This window comes from Salvia splendens, chromosome 21 (genome assembly GCF_004379255.2).
Source record: "Salvia splendens isolate huo1 chromosome 21, SspV2, whole genome shotgun sequence".
Classification (NCBI taxonomy): Eukaryota; Viridiplantae; Streptophyta; class Magnoliopsida; order Lamiales; family Lamiaceae; genus Salvia; species Salvia splendens.
This window is the reverse complement of record NC_056052.1, coordinates 1,389,233-1,408,694: the sequence shown is the minus strand read 5'-3', so window position 1 is coordinate 1,408,694 and position 19,462 is coordinate 1,389,233. Positions and strand designations below refer to the sequence as shown.

General features: G+C 31.9%; 1 protein-coding gene across 1 annotated transcript; it reads right to left on the bottom strand.

Moving 5' to 3' along the window:
• Positions 1 to 3,773: 3,773 nt before the first annotated feature.
• Positions 3,774 to 12,360, bottom strand: LOC121784945 (wall-associated receptor kinase-like 1). Its single transcript, XM_042183226.1, has 6 exons — positions 11,796 to 12,360; positions 10,320 to 10,700; positions 9,026 to 9,529; positions 8,502 to 8,855; positions 8,215 to 8,394; positions 3,774 to 5,059 (listed from the first exon to the last, which is right to left on the bottom strand). Exons 1-6 carry the CDS (start codon positions 12,310 to 12,312, stop codon positions 3,906 to 3,908), a joined length of 3,090 nt encoding a protein of 1,029 aa, XP_042039160.1. The 5' UTR covers positions 12,313 to 12,360; the 3' UTR covers positions 3,774 to 3,905.
• Positions 12,361 to 19,462: the final 7,102 nt, after the last annotated feature.

The following is a 19,462-nucleotide window of genomic DNA, read 5'->3' as shown; positions in this document are numbered from 1 at the left end:
ACAGATCACTCAACCCTCTAAACATTGCAGAAAAGAATGTGACAGAGTTTATGGCTCAAACAAGAGATATTCTAATGCAGAACCCTCTAAACTGGCCTGCTGGAGTTATAGCTGCTAACTCAATGTACAGGATTGCTCAGACGATATTTCCGTTGTAAAAATAAAATGTGTTCTTATCGAGAGTGGATACTACTTTTTATCTGTTTTTGTTTCATAATGCATTTGCATTTGGTTGGTAAAGGATTACATAGACTCGTATATGATCTACCTAATGTAGTAATATGATCATCGCGGGCATCTCCAACGTGGCGACCGAAAGTATGCCTAGGACCTCGAGCTGCATCGTATCCAATGATGTCTCACATCAAAATGCTTCAATCTCGAGCCAGCAAAAATTGCTTCCAATCTCTGCAAACAACACTATTTTCACTAGCCTTTTCAAACTAGCAATTATGGGATGTTACATCTATGAGGTGGAACTTTCAACAACTAATAGTAACGTTCTTGCTACAAGTTTTCTACATGAGTCTCTATCTGTAACTAAGTTTTCACATCGGAGAGGAGATTGAGTCAGCTTCATAGAAAACAATGGAACACACCAGAGCATTCCTACTTCACCAGGCCCCAGGCCCCAGCACGCGTAGATCTGAATAATGTGCAAGATTCACTTGATTCAACTATGCCATGGATAGGCATGTACATTGCAGCAGCTTCTGGCGTCTGCACACTTGCAATGGTGGCTGATGCTTTCATTGGCTTCCGAAGCAAAAAGTATTGGCTCCCGTGTAAGTATTTCTCTCTCAACGCCTTCTCCCTCACACTGTTAGCAGTAGCCATGAAACTACCCGTAGATCTGACAAGCTTGGAAACAACCAGCAAGGAGAAACTCACTAGGATTAGCAGCGTTGTTTTGATGTCGACTGCTATGAGTAATTTCATGACATCTTTGGGTGCCATGGAGAATACTGAGATTGTACTAAACATGGCAGCTTTAGGCATTCTTGTCATCACTATTGCTGGAAACATAAGCATTCATCTTGTTCAAATGCGTACCTTTCCATCTATGTCATATGCATTGCTGCCCCAACAGGTTACATCTGCTGTAATCATGCTCTTGTTTTTTGTGATGTTATGTTGTATGTCGTTGATGGTTCCGGAAGCCAAGAGATACATAGGTTTGAAGTATAATGAAATGCACAAATCGGTCTCGAATGGACATGTAGAGTGGGGAAGGTTTAGTAGTGATGAAGTAGAAAATTCAACATTTCTTATCTATTTTCATGTTGTTTTATCTATTTTCAGCATCATCAAGTGACAATTCAACAACAGTGTAGCAGTAATTTTCATGTTGTTTTATCTATTTTCAGTCATAACATGTTTCTTATCAAGCGTGGTTGTAACTTTTATCTGTTTTTTTCTTGGTTTCCTGAGTGCTTTAGTTTTCAGTTGCAAAATAAAATGCGTTCTTATCAAGAGTTGTTATAACTTTTTATGTTTTACGATGTTTTTGCATTTAGATGGTAAATGATTCATTGAGTGGATCATCACGGGGAATTTAAAAACGAAGACGGAAAGTATGCCTTGAATCTTTGCCACAAACGGGATGGATGCTCGTTTGATAAGTCGGATAGAAACTAAACTTGGAATACTATTCAAACCAAGGCAAATAAATAGGAAAAAGGCGATCAAGAAAACAGAAACAAAAACAGCTACACATCCAAAAACTAGTAAATGAAGAATAAAAGTTTTTCATGGATGGCAATTTAAAAGAGGGAAAGGTGATGCAGTGAAGTACTAATGCGGCATTTATTCAAACAGGTTATATGCATTGAATATAAATGTAAAATACGAGTTATAGCTGCAAACTCGATGTACAGGATTGCTCATACGATCTTGTTAGGAATGGGAGATGGCGAGAACCAAACTGATAATGAGCTATTTGTGAGTATATCCATCACCATCTCGGATATATTAGCAGCGTGCCTCACCAATCTAGTGCAAGTCATAACATTGAAGTGTCACAGAAGCGACATTAAAGAAAGGGAAGAAAGTGTGAGGCGAGCAGCGATTCTTCTTGGTGAGAGCAAAGAGATTTTTGATATTCTGCAGCAACGTGAGCTTCCTTGTTTGGATGTGGAGAAAGCTGCTAATTTTGACGAGTGGAGGGCATCCTTGGAGTTGGATATTGAAAATCCATTGGCATCTTCTTCACCATCATCCAGTGACAATTCAACAACAGTGTAGTAGTAATTTTGATGTTGTTTAGTTATGTATCTGGTTATGACTTTTATCTGTTTTTTTGTTTCCGAGTGGTTTGATATTTCCGTTGTGACACAACACAGAAGGAAACACTGCGAAATCTTTCTAACATGGCAGAAAAGATTGTGACAGATTTTACGGCTCAAACGAGAGATATTCTAATGCAGAATCCTCTAAACTGGCCTGATAGAGTTATAGCGGCTAACTCAATGTACAGGATTGCTCAGACGATCTTGGTAGGATTGAGAGAAGGCGAATACCATGATGGTGACGAGCTATTTGAGGGTGTATCCATCACCATCTCGGGTATACTGGCAGCGTGCCTCATCAATCTAGTGCAGGTTATAACATTGAAGTGTCACAAAAGCAACATCAAAGAAAGGGAAGAGAGCCATTCTTCTTGGTGAGAGCAAAGAGAGTTTTGAAATTCTGCAGCAGCGTGAGCTTCCGAGTTTAGATATAGAGAAAGCTGCTAAGATAGACGAGTGGAGGGCGTCCATTACGCTGGTAACTGAAGATCCTTTGGCATCTCCTTCAGCATCATCAAGTGACAATTCAAAAACAGTGTAGCAGTAATTTTCATGTTGTTTTATCTATTTTCAGTCATAACATGTTTCTTATCAAGCGTGGTTGTAACTTTTATCTGTTTTTTTCTTGGTTTCCTGAGTGCTTTAGTTTTCAGTTGCAAAATAAAATGCGTTCTTATCAAGAGTTGTTATAACTTTTTATGTTTTACGATGTTTTTGCATTTAGATGGTAAATGATTCATTGAGTGGATCATCACGGGGAATTTAAAAACGAAGACGGAAAGTATGCCTTGAATCTTTGCCACAAACGGGATGGATGCTCGTTTGATAAGTCGGATAGAAACTAAACTTGGAATACTATTCAAACCAAGCCAAATAAATAGGAAAAAGGCGATCAAGAAAAGAGCTACACATCCAAAAACTAGTAAATGAAGAATAAAAGTTTTTCATGGATGGCAATTTACAAGAGGGAAAGGTGATGCAGTGAAGTACTTAATGCGGCATTTATTCAAACAGGTTATATGCATTGAATATAAATGTAAAATACGAGTTTATAGATAGTAGCTTTGTTGAGAAAGTATCAGCTACAGAATCACCCTGCCCCTCATCTAAAAGATTGCTGCATTGTTGAGTCTCTAAACAACACAATTTGAATCTGCATTCTTACTTCTCTAATCTTTAACACTTAGTGTGCAAACGGCTTATATCACATCAATCACTATTTTTTTACTCTAACTAGGCTATTCAATATTTGTTTAATTCTATACAACATTATCCCATAGTTACGTGTCAATATTTATAAATGAAACTATTTAATTAAATGACATATTAATTCATTGAATTACACTAATTAATTAATACTACTATTATTAGTCGAATTATTTAATTAATTTATTTTTTCACACAATTTGACTCCACATAAATGGACTTGAAAATACATTATAAGACAATTTTGACAATAACTAAATACCGAAGGAACAAACCACAAATCTAAAAGATCCACAACATTTGATAAAAAAAACTTAAAAACAATTGTAAATATTCCAATCATCAATCTCAGAGATCGCATAGAACCAAGTCTTGACCTTCTTAATTGAGTCTACTACAAATGCGTCTATATTATGATGCACTTTCAGATAACACTAACGGATGTGTGTCTGATGATGATGTGAAAGCACTCTTATAACTGTTCGTCCATGTGTACTCACTGTCTGAAATCATCGCAGACATATCTTCAAAAGATCTCACATCTTCGGATTCAACATTAACACCACTCGACATTTCAGACATCCTAAAACTTTCCAATTCAGTAGCAACTTCTTTCATAGTTGGTCTCATTATTCCTTTCAAGTTTAAACATCTTTGTGCAAGCTTCGCAACTAGGGTCACCTCTTCCTTTCTTCCTCGCTCACGAACTTGCGGATCTAAAATCGTGTCCATACGTCCTTCTTGCATGCATACAAGGAACCGTGCCGCTAGGCCTATTTCCTCTTCTGTTTTATCAAGAGATATTGGTCTTTGCCCCGTAAGAAGCTCAACAAGTACTACCCCAAAACTATAAACATCGCTCTTTTCTGTGAATTGACTTGATCGAAAATATTCAGGATCTAAATATCCAAACGTCCCTTTAACCAGAGTAGTTAAGTGAGTTTGATCTGTAGCAACGGACCTCGAAGTCCCAAAATCTGATACTTTGACAACATACTTTTCATCTAGGAGGATATTACTAGACTTGATGTCCCTGTGATAGATAGGCACAGAAGATGCAGAGTGTAAGTACGCTACCGCACCTGCTATATCTGCTGCCATTTTCAAACGCATGTTCCATGTACATGGAAATTCACTACTTGGATCATGAATTAGATCAAAAAGTGTCCCGTTTGGCATGAATTCGTAGACAAGAAGAGGAACCTTAGTCTCAAAACAACACCCCAATAGCTTGACCACATTCCTATGATTGATCTGTGATAGTATCACCACCTCATTTATAAACTCCTCCAATTGATTCTCCTCGACCAACTTTGATTTTTTTATCGCAACAATCTTACCATCATATAACATTCCTTTGTAGACTGTGCCTTGCCCTCCTTGGCCAATAATTCTGTTCTCATTAAAGTGATCCGTAGCTACCTCCAACTCCTTTGGGGTAAAAACTTTTGTTTTTCCAAGTGCGTCTTTATACACTTTATGTTTAATCATTTTTTCCTTTCTCTTTTGCAAAACTTTATACAGCCAAAAGAACACAGGTAGAAACCTCAATCCAGAGCCCATACCTACATGCAAACTTAATAAGTGTAAAAATAACAAAATTTAACAAATACTCCTTCCGTCCGCGAATAGTAGTCTCATTTCTTTTCGGCACGAGTTTTAAGAAATGATAAGAAAAGTGGATGGAAAAGTTAGTGAAATATAAGTCCCACTTATATATATATATATATATATATATATATATAGGGAGATGATCAAAATAAAAATGCATTTAAATCCAGAAATGCAGCCCAAATCTTGGCCCTGGGATTAGATGATCTAATGGTCAATAATTAACCAAAAACACGGAAGGTCATAATTAAGCAATTTTAGATCATATTATAATATTTGGGTTTAATGTCATGCTAAGATCATTTTAGGTCATGCTAAACATTAACTAACTATGACATAAAAGTTCCCTACGTATGATATTGTTCTGCGTTTCTGTATTTAAATCTAGTTTTGCATAGATCAAAACCCTATATATATATATATATATATATATATATATATATATATATATATATATATATATATAGGGTTGTATTATATACCAAACTAGTTTAAAACACTAAACGCCAAACACATCATTATATAATAACGCGGAGTTCATTACAACTTTATTTGTAGTTCATTATAGGGAATTCTGAGATTTAAAAACAATGACATCATCATGCATAGTTTAGAAATCTGAAGTTCATTATAAGTTTGTTATTAGTTCATTATTATGAACTCCAAGTTATCATATAATGATGTTGTTCGGCGTTTAAGGTTTATGAGTGGTTTAAAAACAATGATGTTGTTCGGCGTTTAAGGTTCATTATAGGGAATTCTGAGATTTAAAAACAATTACATCATCATGCATAGTTTAGAAATCTGAAGTTCATTATAAGTTTGTTATTAGTTCATTATAATGAACTCCAGGTTATCATATAATGATGTTGTTCGGCGTTTAAGGTTTAAGAGTGGTTTGGTATTGATCACAGTCCTATATATATATAGGGATGTATTCATTTCCTTTTTGTATCTTTTGTTCTTTGTTCTTTTTAATCTCAACCTCACGATTTTGTCATCGGACGGTTAGATTGGTGCCACGTGTCATTTAATAATGCAGATTTTCAGTTGAATAATGCACACCGACTAATAATGCAACATTATAGTGTAATAATGCTAATTTTTAGTTGAATAATGCATATCGACTAATAATGCACCATTATAGTGTAATAATGCAGATCATCTGGACCGTTGATGAATGTGATCTAACGGCCCATATTAAGAAGAATAAAGGATCTAATGGATGAATAGGAGAATAACGCTCTCCTATATACTCCCTCCGTCCCAAGTTACTTGAGTCGTATTCCTTTTTGGGTTGTCCCAAGTTACTTGAGTCATTTCTCTTTTTGGCTAAAAACAAAACATCTAATCACACCTATTTTATTCTTTCTTTTACTTTACTCTCTCTTCTTTCTCTTACTTTATTCCCTCCTCTACTTTATTTAACTCACTAAACACAACTTTCTTAAATCCCGTGCCGAAAAGAAACGCCTCAAGTAACGTGGGACGGAGGGAGTATATATATATATGTTTGTGATCAAATACTAACTTTTTATAGTAATAAAAAATAACTAAATATCAATATTGTATGTTAAAAATATCAACACAAAGATATAAATTTGTCAATCTTTCTTGTGTTGATAAATTATGTCTTTGTATTGATATTTAAATTTACATGTTGTATTGATATAATTATGTCTTTGTGTTTATAATTTTAATACATAGCATTGATAGTTATTAGTTATTGTTATAAATAGTTAGCACCCTAGTCCAACCCTATATATATATATATAGTAGTTTTAAATGAAATGTGAGTGGAATAAGTTGGTGGAATGTGAGTCCTATATACCATTTATAGTAAAAGTGAATCGGACCTTCTATTCAAGGACGGACCGAAATGGAAAAACAGGACTTCTATTTGCTGACAGACGGAATAAGTAAAATTCAAGCGTATATGATTATTTAACAACATATATATAGAGAGGAGAAGTAGGATGCATCATTCTTTAAAGTAGCAATGTACTTCACTACTTCCAACCTCGTGCTTGCAAGTCGTACATAAAACACAAAATTATAAATTCTATTATGGACATTGTAGATGAATTTTTGCAGATTACATTATAAAAACAAGCGCATTGTACTATAGATAGAAACTGTCTATAATGCAATCTGTCTATATCTATATGTAAATTAATCTCTGTATATCTACCATGCAACAATAAGCTATCTATAGGCCATGTTTGTTTGCATGTATTTTGTTTGGAAAAGTAATCTGATTCCTTAATTTTATAAAATTTGTGATTTCTTTGAATTTTAATAAAACTGGAACGTAATCAAAATCTTGAAAACAAGAAAAGTACTCTCTATGTCCCACTAAAAATGACTCACTTTTCTTTTTTGTCGGTCCCAACCAAGATGACCCCTTTCTTGTTTAGGAAATAATTAAAATACTAAATTATATTTTCCTTTCTTATTTTATTCATCTCTTCTACTTTTAAACACCAACAATCTTTTCTATCTCTTACTTTTTGCATCTATCCTACTTTTAAACACTCAACAATCATTTATTTCTCCTACTTTTAAACAGCCAACAACTTTCTCTCTTCCTTTTTAACACTCTAAAATAAGTATGCATAAAATCTCGTGTCATCCCAGGAAGGGGTCATGTTTCCTGGGACGGAGGGAGTAGTATAGTTTCCAGGATTATGATTCCCCAGCTTTTCCTAGTTAGTTATAATTAACAAAATTGAGTTTCCATTAATACTCTGACTACATTATTTACACACCTAGTGGACATTAGTACACTGTGATTGACATTGTTATAACAACTTCTAGTTGACATGATATGAAAATTGATCTTGACCATTTATTTCAGATCGGAAAGTACTTAGTAGTTATGAATTTAAGATCGATATACTTGTAACTAATGACTGATGTCCGAAAAATAGAGATATATCATATATCATCTAACTCAGTGATGCAGATGTATATGATCTCATGTCAAGGGGTTTCTTAGGAGATCACGACCCTACAAATATATTAACCGAATGAAACAACGAACACCAGATTTTTTAGATAAAATTATATTAAACGGATTGATGCGATAGTTCAGACATTATATTGTTACCTGTGAATAAGATAAGCATCTTGATTCTGGATGGCGGCTGGTGAATGCAACCTGTGCCATCTCTTTTCCCATCACCAATATACCCTTTCGGACAAAAGCAATCAAAAGTCCCCGGACCATTCATGCAAATAGAATTTGAGGCGCATTTATTAGTTGAATCATCAGCGCATTCATCAATATCTGCTCAATACATAATCACTAGTTGTAAGTTGATAAAGCATACTACATTTGTAGGTCTATTTCCAAATAAATCATTATATATAGCGTAACGAGGCAAAAGATTTAACCTTTGCACCCTGGACTGAGGTAGGGATTGCCTGTGTATCCTTTGGAGCAGTTGCAGAGGTACCCTCCAAGCGTAGCATCTAAATCAACACAATTACTATTCTCTTGGCATACGAAGTTAGCAAGATCCTGCCGTGCTTCTTTGCAATTCAACGCTCCAATCCTCCAATCAAATGCCATGCTCGGCCGAACATCAAGTTGGATCGGGTTTGAGTAATTCATAAACCTGAATACCCTAGTATAACGATCATTTGCATTCATTTTTTCAGTGTATTCAATGAAGGAGTAGCTGCAAGAAATATTGGAACTTGTCCGTTCATTGACATCAGTCAAATTTGATTCAAGGTAAGTTGTACCTGCAAATGATCCAACACATACTTCACTGTCTACTTATGTAAATCTCTGTAATATCTTATAAGTTCAACATTTCCAAGTGATTTTCTGTTTTTCAAATATAGTCAAATATATAACTGTAGGTATAATCTGTTAAATTATGTGTAGAAACAATACATCAACTGATTATTACCTCTTGGAATTGGAACTCTGCAACAACCATCTCCTGCAAAAGATGTTTGCCCATAATCGCACACTCTGTAATCTCTGCCATCATAGAAGTCAGAGCAAATGGCTGCGCAGCTGCTGCGAATAGAACTTTGTTTACGTTCTCTAATAACCCCGACAGCCATAACATTGCAGCCAATGGCGGTGATCCAGTTGTCATCTGAAAATCTATATTGCGTTTCCATCAAGTTAATTGTTAATCTTGGCTCAACTTGATAGTCTGTCCAATTGTTGCAATTTGAAGATAGGTTCATGTAGCTGACAATAATTTTCGATGAGTTCAGCTCAACGATTTCAATGTTCAAAAGACGGAGGTAGGGTTTCGCGGGGTTGGTGTCCTTCTTGCAAACAACTTCAAAAGATGGCCCCAAGGAGCAATTTGGACCCACACCAAATGGAAATGGAATCGATACTTTCCCGCATTGATCCATGCATCCATGTTTGGCAATTGAACTTGAAGAGGAAATATCTGGCAAAGAAGTAAATGAGATGAGGCAAGTTACCACAAGCATTGAGAATTAACTAGGGTGTTCGAGAGCTAAACTTAATTGATGTGTTACTTAGAACTTGCAAACTTATAATTCATTCGAAACAAAATGAGCTTTCTCTACATAAATTTAAATCCAAAAATTAACATTTTTAAAGAAAAATTTCTGTTCTCTTTTCTTTTTTTGTTAGTGAAGGTGATTGAATTCGGAATCTTTATGCTAACCCATCACATAATGTTTTCATGTTTTGAATGTCTCCAAGCTCAAGATTGACTTGTTGAATTAACAAGCTGAGTAAAACCAAACTTAAGATCGATTTGTTCAGTTAACAAGTTTCATTTATATATTCAGGATTTAAATACTTTTGATCTTTTATACCTCAACAGTTCCTATTGAATATTATTACATTTTCTAAGTTTCATGAATCAGTGGTTCAACTCTTAGTATTAATGCTGTGTATTACTTTAATATAGATGTATTAATATTTGTACATGTAGGTTCATCCAACTAGTTCATTCCTACACTAGTATAAATTGGATGATCCTTGTACACTTTATTCAGCATTCAGTCAAGTATTTAACAAGACTTCTTATTACAAAGTATATCATCTTGTTGTTCTTGTTTTCAAATATCTCCACATAAATTTCCAATAGTTCTATATAAATCATGATCAGTTTTTACAAAACACAGTGTTGATCAAACCCTATTGTAACTTGTAAGTGTGTATCTATGATTTATAAATGAATAGAAATGGGGAGAAAAGAAACTAACTCTGGCATCCTCCCTGTAAGTAAGGATTTCCCTCGTACCCTTGCACGCAGCTACATGTATATCCTTTAACACCGAAATAGGTATATGTATAATCAACACAAACACTCTTTTCGTGTATGCATGCGTAAGTGCTGGAATTCTTAGATCGGCTGCAGTTCTCAGCCCCAACGAGCCAGTCCAAGCGCACTACCGGTGGCCTTGTTGCAGATGCCCAATCATCGTTTACCAATGCCGTTGAGTTATTGAGGTAGTACAATGGATATGAAAATATGGTTTCATTCCATTTTGCCTCCTGGATGAAGGCATAGCTGCATGGGAAAAGCTTTTCACGTAGTGATTTTCCGCTCACGTCAATAAGTTCTGCTTCCAAGAAAGTTGTTCCTGTGACTCAAATTTAATTTTAGGAAACTGAAATTTGTATTACTCCCTCCTAAAATACTTAAGAAATTTGGAAAAGGTATGAGTTTTAACGCGAAATTAGAAAATGAAAAAGAAAAATAATTATATATAGTATTAGTGAATAGTGGAACTTGTATCATTGTGTAGAGAAATAAAATTCAGAAATAGGAAAATATAAAAATGGATAATATTTTGGTGACGGAGAGGAGTACTTAAAATATCTATTGCATGATTTCAAAAAAGAATATTCTTGAATTGTAGTACTAATTCGAAAATTTGACCCAAACTTCAAATTATATAACCAACTACTCCCTTGTCCATAAAAAGTATGAACATTTGGTTCAACATGAGTTTTAATGTATAATAGGTTAAGTAAGAGAGAGACAGATAGAAACAGATTTTTAAGTATTATTAGTGGAGAATGTGTCCAACCTTATTAAAGAGAAAAAAGATTCCAAAATTAAAATATTAATATTTTTCAAAAACAGATTAAGAAGGAAAGAGTTCATATTTTGAAGAACAAAAGAAGTATTTTTTTTTTATAAATATAGCCATTACTTTTTTTTTATGTTATTCACTTTAAAAAACATCTAGCCGACATATTTAACCAATGTTTTAGTTAAATAAAAGTATTTCAGATTGTTTAAAAGTAAGAAATCCAAATATTTAGACCGAAGGTAGAAAATGAGGTTGTCCCTTTAATAAAATTGGGATAAAGTTGAGCCAAAAGATTGCAGTTTAATTAATATTTTACTTTTATTTGTTTTTATATTGTAGAAACAACAAAATTAAATATTTGATAAAATCATAAAAACTGATATAAATCTAAAAGATTAAAATGAGTTGGAAAGATTGGGATAAATTTGACAGCTTTCAAAAATAAAGATCGAGAATCATTTGATCAAATCAATAAAGAAGTGGATAGAATTTGGCACAAATTTATTAGGGACTGTTACTATTAGTTATTGTAATGTTGATATATTTACTTTTTCACTTGGAAATAGTATATACTACTTATATTCATTTCCTTCTGTCTTTTGAGGGGAGGAATAAAACTTATCTGATCTTCAAAATTACCGGTGTATAGTTGTTGATAGCAACAGCCATTATAGTGGCAATCTCCGAAGCCGGCATCACTCTTTTCTGCACAAAACGCCGAGCAGCCGCCGTAGTCATAAGTTCCGTTGGAGTGCAGCACCATATCATCACACCCGATGGCAGTGAGCACGTTTCCATCCGAAAGCATATAGGGAGTTTCCGACAAGTTCATAGTCATACTATGTCGTTTGCCCGTTGACTGATCATAGCAAGCTGAAAGCATGAAGGGGCTTTTGATCCGAATGTAAGTTTGATTGAACTCAATCACTTCTTTCTTAATATTATTAATGGAGAGGTAAGCTTTTGGAGGGTCAGTGGAAGAATCGCAGTTGATCTCAAAATATGAGTTGTGGCTGCAATTTGTCCCAACCCCAAATGGATATGGAATCACCATATCTCCACACTGGTCTGGGCATCCATGTTTGGCATGTAGAGCGGCGGAGAGTATTAGTGGTGGGAGAAGTAGGAAGATAGAGATGAGTTGCAGAGGTGACATAATGAATGAGTTTAGTTGAATGATTGTATGCTAATGGAAGTGTATAAGTAAAAAACGACGCTTGTCTTAAAATATATCAATACTTGACTTGGGAGACGACTTAGACTATTAAATAAATTTATTTTGTCTAGTTGCACCCATTGGAATATTTTCAAAGATATAAAAGAAACTCAATTCTTTTTAAATAAAATTATGAAAACTGTTGGCAGATGAAATTATAACTATATCATACATATATAGGGTATAAAAAGAGAACTAATTAATTAATTAATAGTATTGTTATTAAGATGGAACTTAGTGAATTTTTATAAAAAAAACCAATATAGTTAAGCATAGTGGTTTAGCACCTTATCCCTAAGCATAAACTTAAAAATTCGAAGGATACCTGGAAATACCAGTAGTGGAGGATATCGATAGGGAAGAGATGAGAGAAGCTATATAATTAGAAAATGGATTTGATTTTACAGAATTAGATACTTCCTCTGTCCGCCATCATATATCTCACTTTGAATCGGTATGGATTTTAAGAAATCTAGAGGAAAGTGAGTTGAAAATACTAGTTGAATATGGACTCCACCTTTATATATTTATTTTATAACGAATTATGAATGAAAATGGATTAGTGGAATGTGACGTCCATTATCAAGATTAGTAAAAATAAAGTGAGATAATTAGTAAGGGATATTCCAAAAAAACTAGGACACATACAATGGGGAACTGAGGGAGGAAGTAGTAATTTTTTATTTAAACGACGTCGTGTTTTTATAGGATTGTTGCCATGTCAAATCCAATTTTGCCATATCAATTTAATTTGTACGATAATTTGAATTGTGAAATTATCACAACAATATTTAAATTTATGCATTAATATACAAAATTAGTAAGGAAAAACAAAAAACCGCGTTCCCCACTCCCTTTACAAACGACAAAGACCATAAAGACTAAAAGTTTGGTGTCCATAGTGGTGGATGATTGATGACGGAAGACTCTCCTGCACCATATATAGGTCCATAGTGGTATATTTATTTTGTAATTACCTCTTACATTTTTATTATTTTGTGAATAAAAATAATTACTATTATAATATGGAGTATATATGATGATGGTAGAATTGGAGTTGAGAATTTGTAGAAATTATAAAACTCATATTGTGTTAAAGTGGAACACATAATGAGATTGGGGGAGTATTTGATTAACATTCAATAGAATTGTCTACGACATATTACTGGTCAATAAAAATACTCCCTCCGTTCATGTGATTGATTTCTTTTTGACCATTATTTTGGGAAAATTATATTAATTAATAAATAATAAAGTGAAGAGAAAGTAAAGTAAGAAAGAAATAATGTAGAAGTAGACTTCCTCTACGTTATTCTCTCTCTTATTTTACTTTTTTACTATTTTAACTTTTTATTATTGTTTCCCCAAAATACGTGTTGAAAACTAGTCAATCACTTAATATGGGATGAATGGAGTACTTAGTTTTGTTTTTTTTTCATTTTATTTCGCTTACAAATTAATTTCAATTTATTTACAATAAGTTTTCTTCTCATATAAAATGGAACACATTTTACAAAGAGTAAAAGCCAAAATTGGTCCTGAACATATGGTCATTTTACGGTTTTGGTCCTAAACATTATCTTTTGGATTTTTTGGTCCTGAACATATGAAAATTTGATCATTTTGGTTCTGGACTAACTGTTCCGTTAAAAACTAACTGTCAACGTAAAATGACCATATGTTCAGGACCAATTTTGGCCTTTACTCTTAAATCATAACTGATTAGTTGAAGTAATGTATGTATTTTGGCATAAATGTGGAGTGGAATCATGATGTAAAAGCTTTATTTGGCATCAATTGATTTAGTAATGTTTGAATTTCTTGGCAGTAAGGTATGTATTTTGAATGTGGAGTGAAGTAATGTATGGATTTTTTAACGGAACAATTAGTCTATGATTAAATTGATCAAATTTTCATATGTTCAGGACAAAAAAATCCAAAAGATAATGTTTAGGACAAAAAACATAAAATGACCATATGTTCAGGACCAATTTTGGCCTTTACTCTTTTACAAACTAACAATACTAGTACTTCAATAATTCTTTTTTAGCATCTCTCTCGGTATAAAAACTCATGCTTACCACTATCAATATTCCGTCGGTCCCATCTAAATGAGACATATTCCTTTTTTGAGATATCTCAGTTTAAGAGAAGCATTTTAAATTTTTTTTTACAATAATTAACTCTTTCTCTTTTACTTTATCCTTTTATTTCTTATATTTTACTCTCTGTTTCTCTTTCTTAGTTTATTCTTTATCCTATTTTGATATTACAATTTAAATTATTCCATACCAATATCAAATTATTGAGCTAAAATAGAAATGTCTCACTATTTGTGTTACTATTTTTCATGGATGAATGTAGTAAAATAATAAGAAATTAAAGTATTATAAATTAAATTATTGATGTAGTATTCATTTTTTGGTTAATAACATTACACAAAAAAATCGTTGATTACATAAAAATTTTCATTGCAAAAAGTTTTCAACGTTGGAGCACATATTTCTACTAATTATCATCTACCGTCATTTTTCATATTTGTTTCATAGTATTATTTAAACAAGGATGCGGGAGGATTTTTTTTAGTTCAAAGATAATTATAAGCTAAAATTATCATTAATACTACTCCGTTCCACTATAAGTGAGTTGTATTCTTTTTGGGGCCGTCCCACTATAAGTGACACATTACCTTTTAGGGAAAAGCTATGTGGCTACATTATGACTGACCATAAATTAGGTTTAATAGAGAAAAACCGATTTATTTCCACTATCCGGTTCACTGCCAATTTCAGTTTACTTTTATACCCTTAGCTATTATTTTGAGCGAATTGTCGCCTCTAACTTTTCTTCCCTCTAATTTTAATATACTTTCATCTTTTCCCTCTCATTCATTTTCTTGTTATAGAGTTCGCGCCTCTTGTAAGAATTGAGTTGCACATCAAATATAGCAATTAAATGTTGAGCAGGATACATTTTAATATTTTAAAACTTTATTGGGATAGAAATGACGTATATATTATATTCAAGAGTTCATGTAATGATTTCATATTTGTTTTAAAAATTCGTGTATGACATACTACTTAGTAATTTTTAATTCTAAGCTATTAAATGTATATATTCTGAACTATATTATGATAAAATATAAATGAATCTAAGTTTTTTTTATATTTATATAATATTATATTAATTTAACTTTTAGAGCAGTTAGAGCTTCTAAATTAAAATATATTACCTCTTTTTGTTCCAATATAGTTCAGTCGTTTCTTTTTTGCTCTCGATTTGAAAAAATAATATACTACTAAATAAATAGTTAAAGTGAAGAAATGGTAAAGTAAGAAAGAAAATAACGTAGATAATATTCATCTATGTATTATTCTCTCACCTACTTTACTGTATCTTCACTTTAACATCATTTTAAACAAATGCAAAAAAAACGACTTAATTATCTTTAGACGGATGAAGTATTAAATTATAAACTGAAATGTTATATTTTACTATATAGTATTAAATTTGTTGAGTCAAAACTGAAAATAAGATTAGAGATAGTTGATCGAATAATATCTTAAATTCTTATTGGTATGCAAATTAAGAGGGGTTCGTTCCTAATAAGTAATAACAAATCCTAATGATGTTTCTTTGAATAACTTTTTAATGTGCTTAAGTCTAATATCATAAATTAGATAGATTATTTAGTAAATTATTCTCATCAATGGTTTTATTTGTAAAAGTAATTTTAATTACATTAGTGTTTGATCAAAGAATTTTTTTAATAAGCTTAAGATCTAATATCACAAAAATAGATGATCAAATAATGACTTATTTTCATCCAAATTGTCTGGTTTATGAAAGAATCCTAATGGTTAAGATCTGATATACAAAATAGATAGATCAACTAGTGAATTAATCTCATTCAACTACTTAATTTGTAAAAAAAATCCTAATGACATCAGTATTTTATTAAATTAACTAGATGTAATGCGTGTAAGGTTTAACATAAAAATAGATAGATCAAGCAATGAATTATTTTCATCCATCTATTTGGTTTGTAAAAAAAATTATGATGACATTAATATTTGATTCATTAAATTTTCAATATTGTCAAGATCTAATAGTACATACAGAAATATATACATCAATTAGTAAATTGTTTTCATTCGATTATTTATTACCAAATTAAATCTTAATGATATTAAGTGTTTGATTAACTATTTTTTAATGTTATTAAGATGTAATTGTTATTACTGGTAACTTGCACGTGGTTAAGTTGAATTGTTTAATTGACATGTCATTGTATTTCTTACATAACATTTGAACAGTGTTAAATTGAATTGTTTAATTGATCATAATTTCCAACTTAGATTTTGAATGTTAATTATAGTACTAAATTTAAAAGTTAACTCAAGGCTCAAATGAATATTATATCCATTTGAATGTATATGAGTTAAACCATAACCAATATATCACAATATTTTAAGTGGATTTCAGATTAATTGAACTAAGAATAATCTAAACTAAATTGAATTGTTAAATTGAATCTAAATTCAACTCAATTGTTCAATTAAATTTTAGTTATATTGAATTTAATTACACTCATTGTTTAATTGAGTCCAATATTCAATAAATAGTTCAATTCAAATTAAATATCAGAATCCTTCGGTTGGATCTATGATAATTTGAATATAAAATGAATATAGATATAACTGAATTATTTAATAGATATAAAATTCAACTTAATTAATTCAGCTTAATTGTCAAACTGAATCTAGTAACTAATCAACTTATTTATTTAATTAAATTTAAAATTAAATTTAATTATTACTGTTGAACCCAATATTCATTTGAGTAGTTAAACTGAATCAACTATCAAAATATTCCCAATCATTCGATTGGATCTAAAATCAATTGAATTTAAAATGAATACAAGTTTGACTGGATTGTTAAATCAACTTAAATTGTTCAAATGAATATAAGATTAACTGAAAGCATAAATACTCGTTTGTATCTAATTAAAATTCAATTAAACTGTTCAATTATGATTCAGTTTAATATAAGAACAATTGAAATCTCGGATGATTCAATTGAATATAAGTATCAATCAAACAGTTAATTTAATCATTTTTTTTTAAATTCTTGATAATAATTAAGATCCTAAATTTAGTACCTAAATTAAATTGTAAGACTCAATTTCCTTTATGCGAATCAAGATAAAGACGTTGTCTATTTTGATTCAATTTTCAATGTTTTTCAATTAAATTGGGTAGTAATTAATGTTGGTTTGAGTTCAAAAGTTAAATACGCGTTCTCTCTCTTTGACAAACTAAAATGGAGAGAGTTCTAAAATAGAAAATAAAGAAAAGGCTATATAAGTAATTTCAACTTATCCACTAACTATAATTAATATTTCATCTATTAATTGACATACAAAATTTACTAATTTATCCTTGTGTGGTTGCCCACATTATGGCTGGTTAGCATCACTCTTCCTTTTATGACAAAAAATAATATTATATATCTCTCTTACTTTATCATCTCTCCTACTTTTTCTCTCTATTTTTTTTCACTCCTACTTTGTTATCTCTTCATTTAACCACTGAACACCACTACCTAAAAATATGTATCCAAAAAGAATACGGATATCACATGTAATGGGACGAAGGGAGTACTATCTTATGTCAAGTCTGTTGCTTGACACTTGCTTCAAGTGCCACTATACATAAAGTGTAACATAACAAATATATGGTGGCATTTTGAAGTGCCATAAAAAGCCAATTTTTTTAGTGGTGGACTAAGAAAAACTAAAAGTCAGTGATATGAGTTACGAAGACCAAGATTAGGAACGAAAGTAGAAATTTATTTTAATAGTGGTTATATATTCTAAATTTTAAAATAATAATTTCCATGTCCTTTTATGATTATACCTCAATAATTTACACGAAATAACAAAATTTCAAAAAAAATATTAATGCTTGGTCTTCGTAGACTTGTGGTGGGGATGAATCATGAATGAACATTTTCGCAAATTGAATTTGAGACGCATGTATTAGTTGAATTATCATTGCATTCATCAATATGGGTTGAGGCTTCAATTTGGCCCGACTCCAAATGGATATGGAATCACTAAATCCCCGCACCGGTCCCGGCATCCCGGTTTGGCATGTAGAGCCGCGGAGAGTAGTGATGGGAGAAGTAGGAAGATAGAGATTATCAGTTGCAGAGGACACATAATGAATGAGTTTAGCTGAATGAAAAGTGTATAATTATCATGAAAAGAAAGCTTGGCTTAAATATTACTCTTTCTTTCCCTGCAAATTTATCATTTATTTCCATTTTTGTGCTATTAATAGTACTACAAATACATACTCCTACTATTAATTTCACGATTGTAATGCAATAATTTAAATAATACTATAAATATTTAAATAGTTCATTTTTAGATAACACTACAAATATTTAAATCATTTATTTTGAGAATTAATAATATCAACAAAGATTTTTGGTCCTAAAAAAATCACAACAGAAAAGTACATAAACATTTAAAAATCACAATTTAGGTGCCCTCCTCAAATAGCTAAATGTACAAATAGAACTTTTTGACTGAAAATGTGATTTCGTAAATGTTGGATACTAAAAAGGTGCAAGCCACATTTTCTAGGTACTAATTCCGCAGTTCACTCATTTAATTTTTTGTATAAATAAAAAAATATGTAAAAGAGGTTCTCCTACATCATATTTACAAACGACCAAGTCCAATACCAAAAAGACTAGCAAATGTTTGGTCTTCGTAGACTCGAGGTGGTGGGGATGAATGAAGATGGAAGACTCTCCTCCGGGACCACATATGTTTGTTTCTTGACCATTGATTAGTAGTTGACGGAGATTTTGTAATTGTAACCACATCTTACGTTGTCATAAATATTTTGGTATTGGACGTGAAGATTTTCTTAAAACAATATATTTTGCTATTAAAATGAAATGCCTCAATTCTAATTCGACGGCCTAATAATGAAGTATGATGAGGTTAGCAATAGAGATAGAGAATTTGTAGGAATTCTAGTTAGATTAACGTTTTTGGCGCGCTTTTATTAGGGTT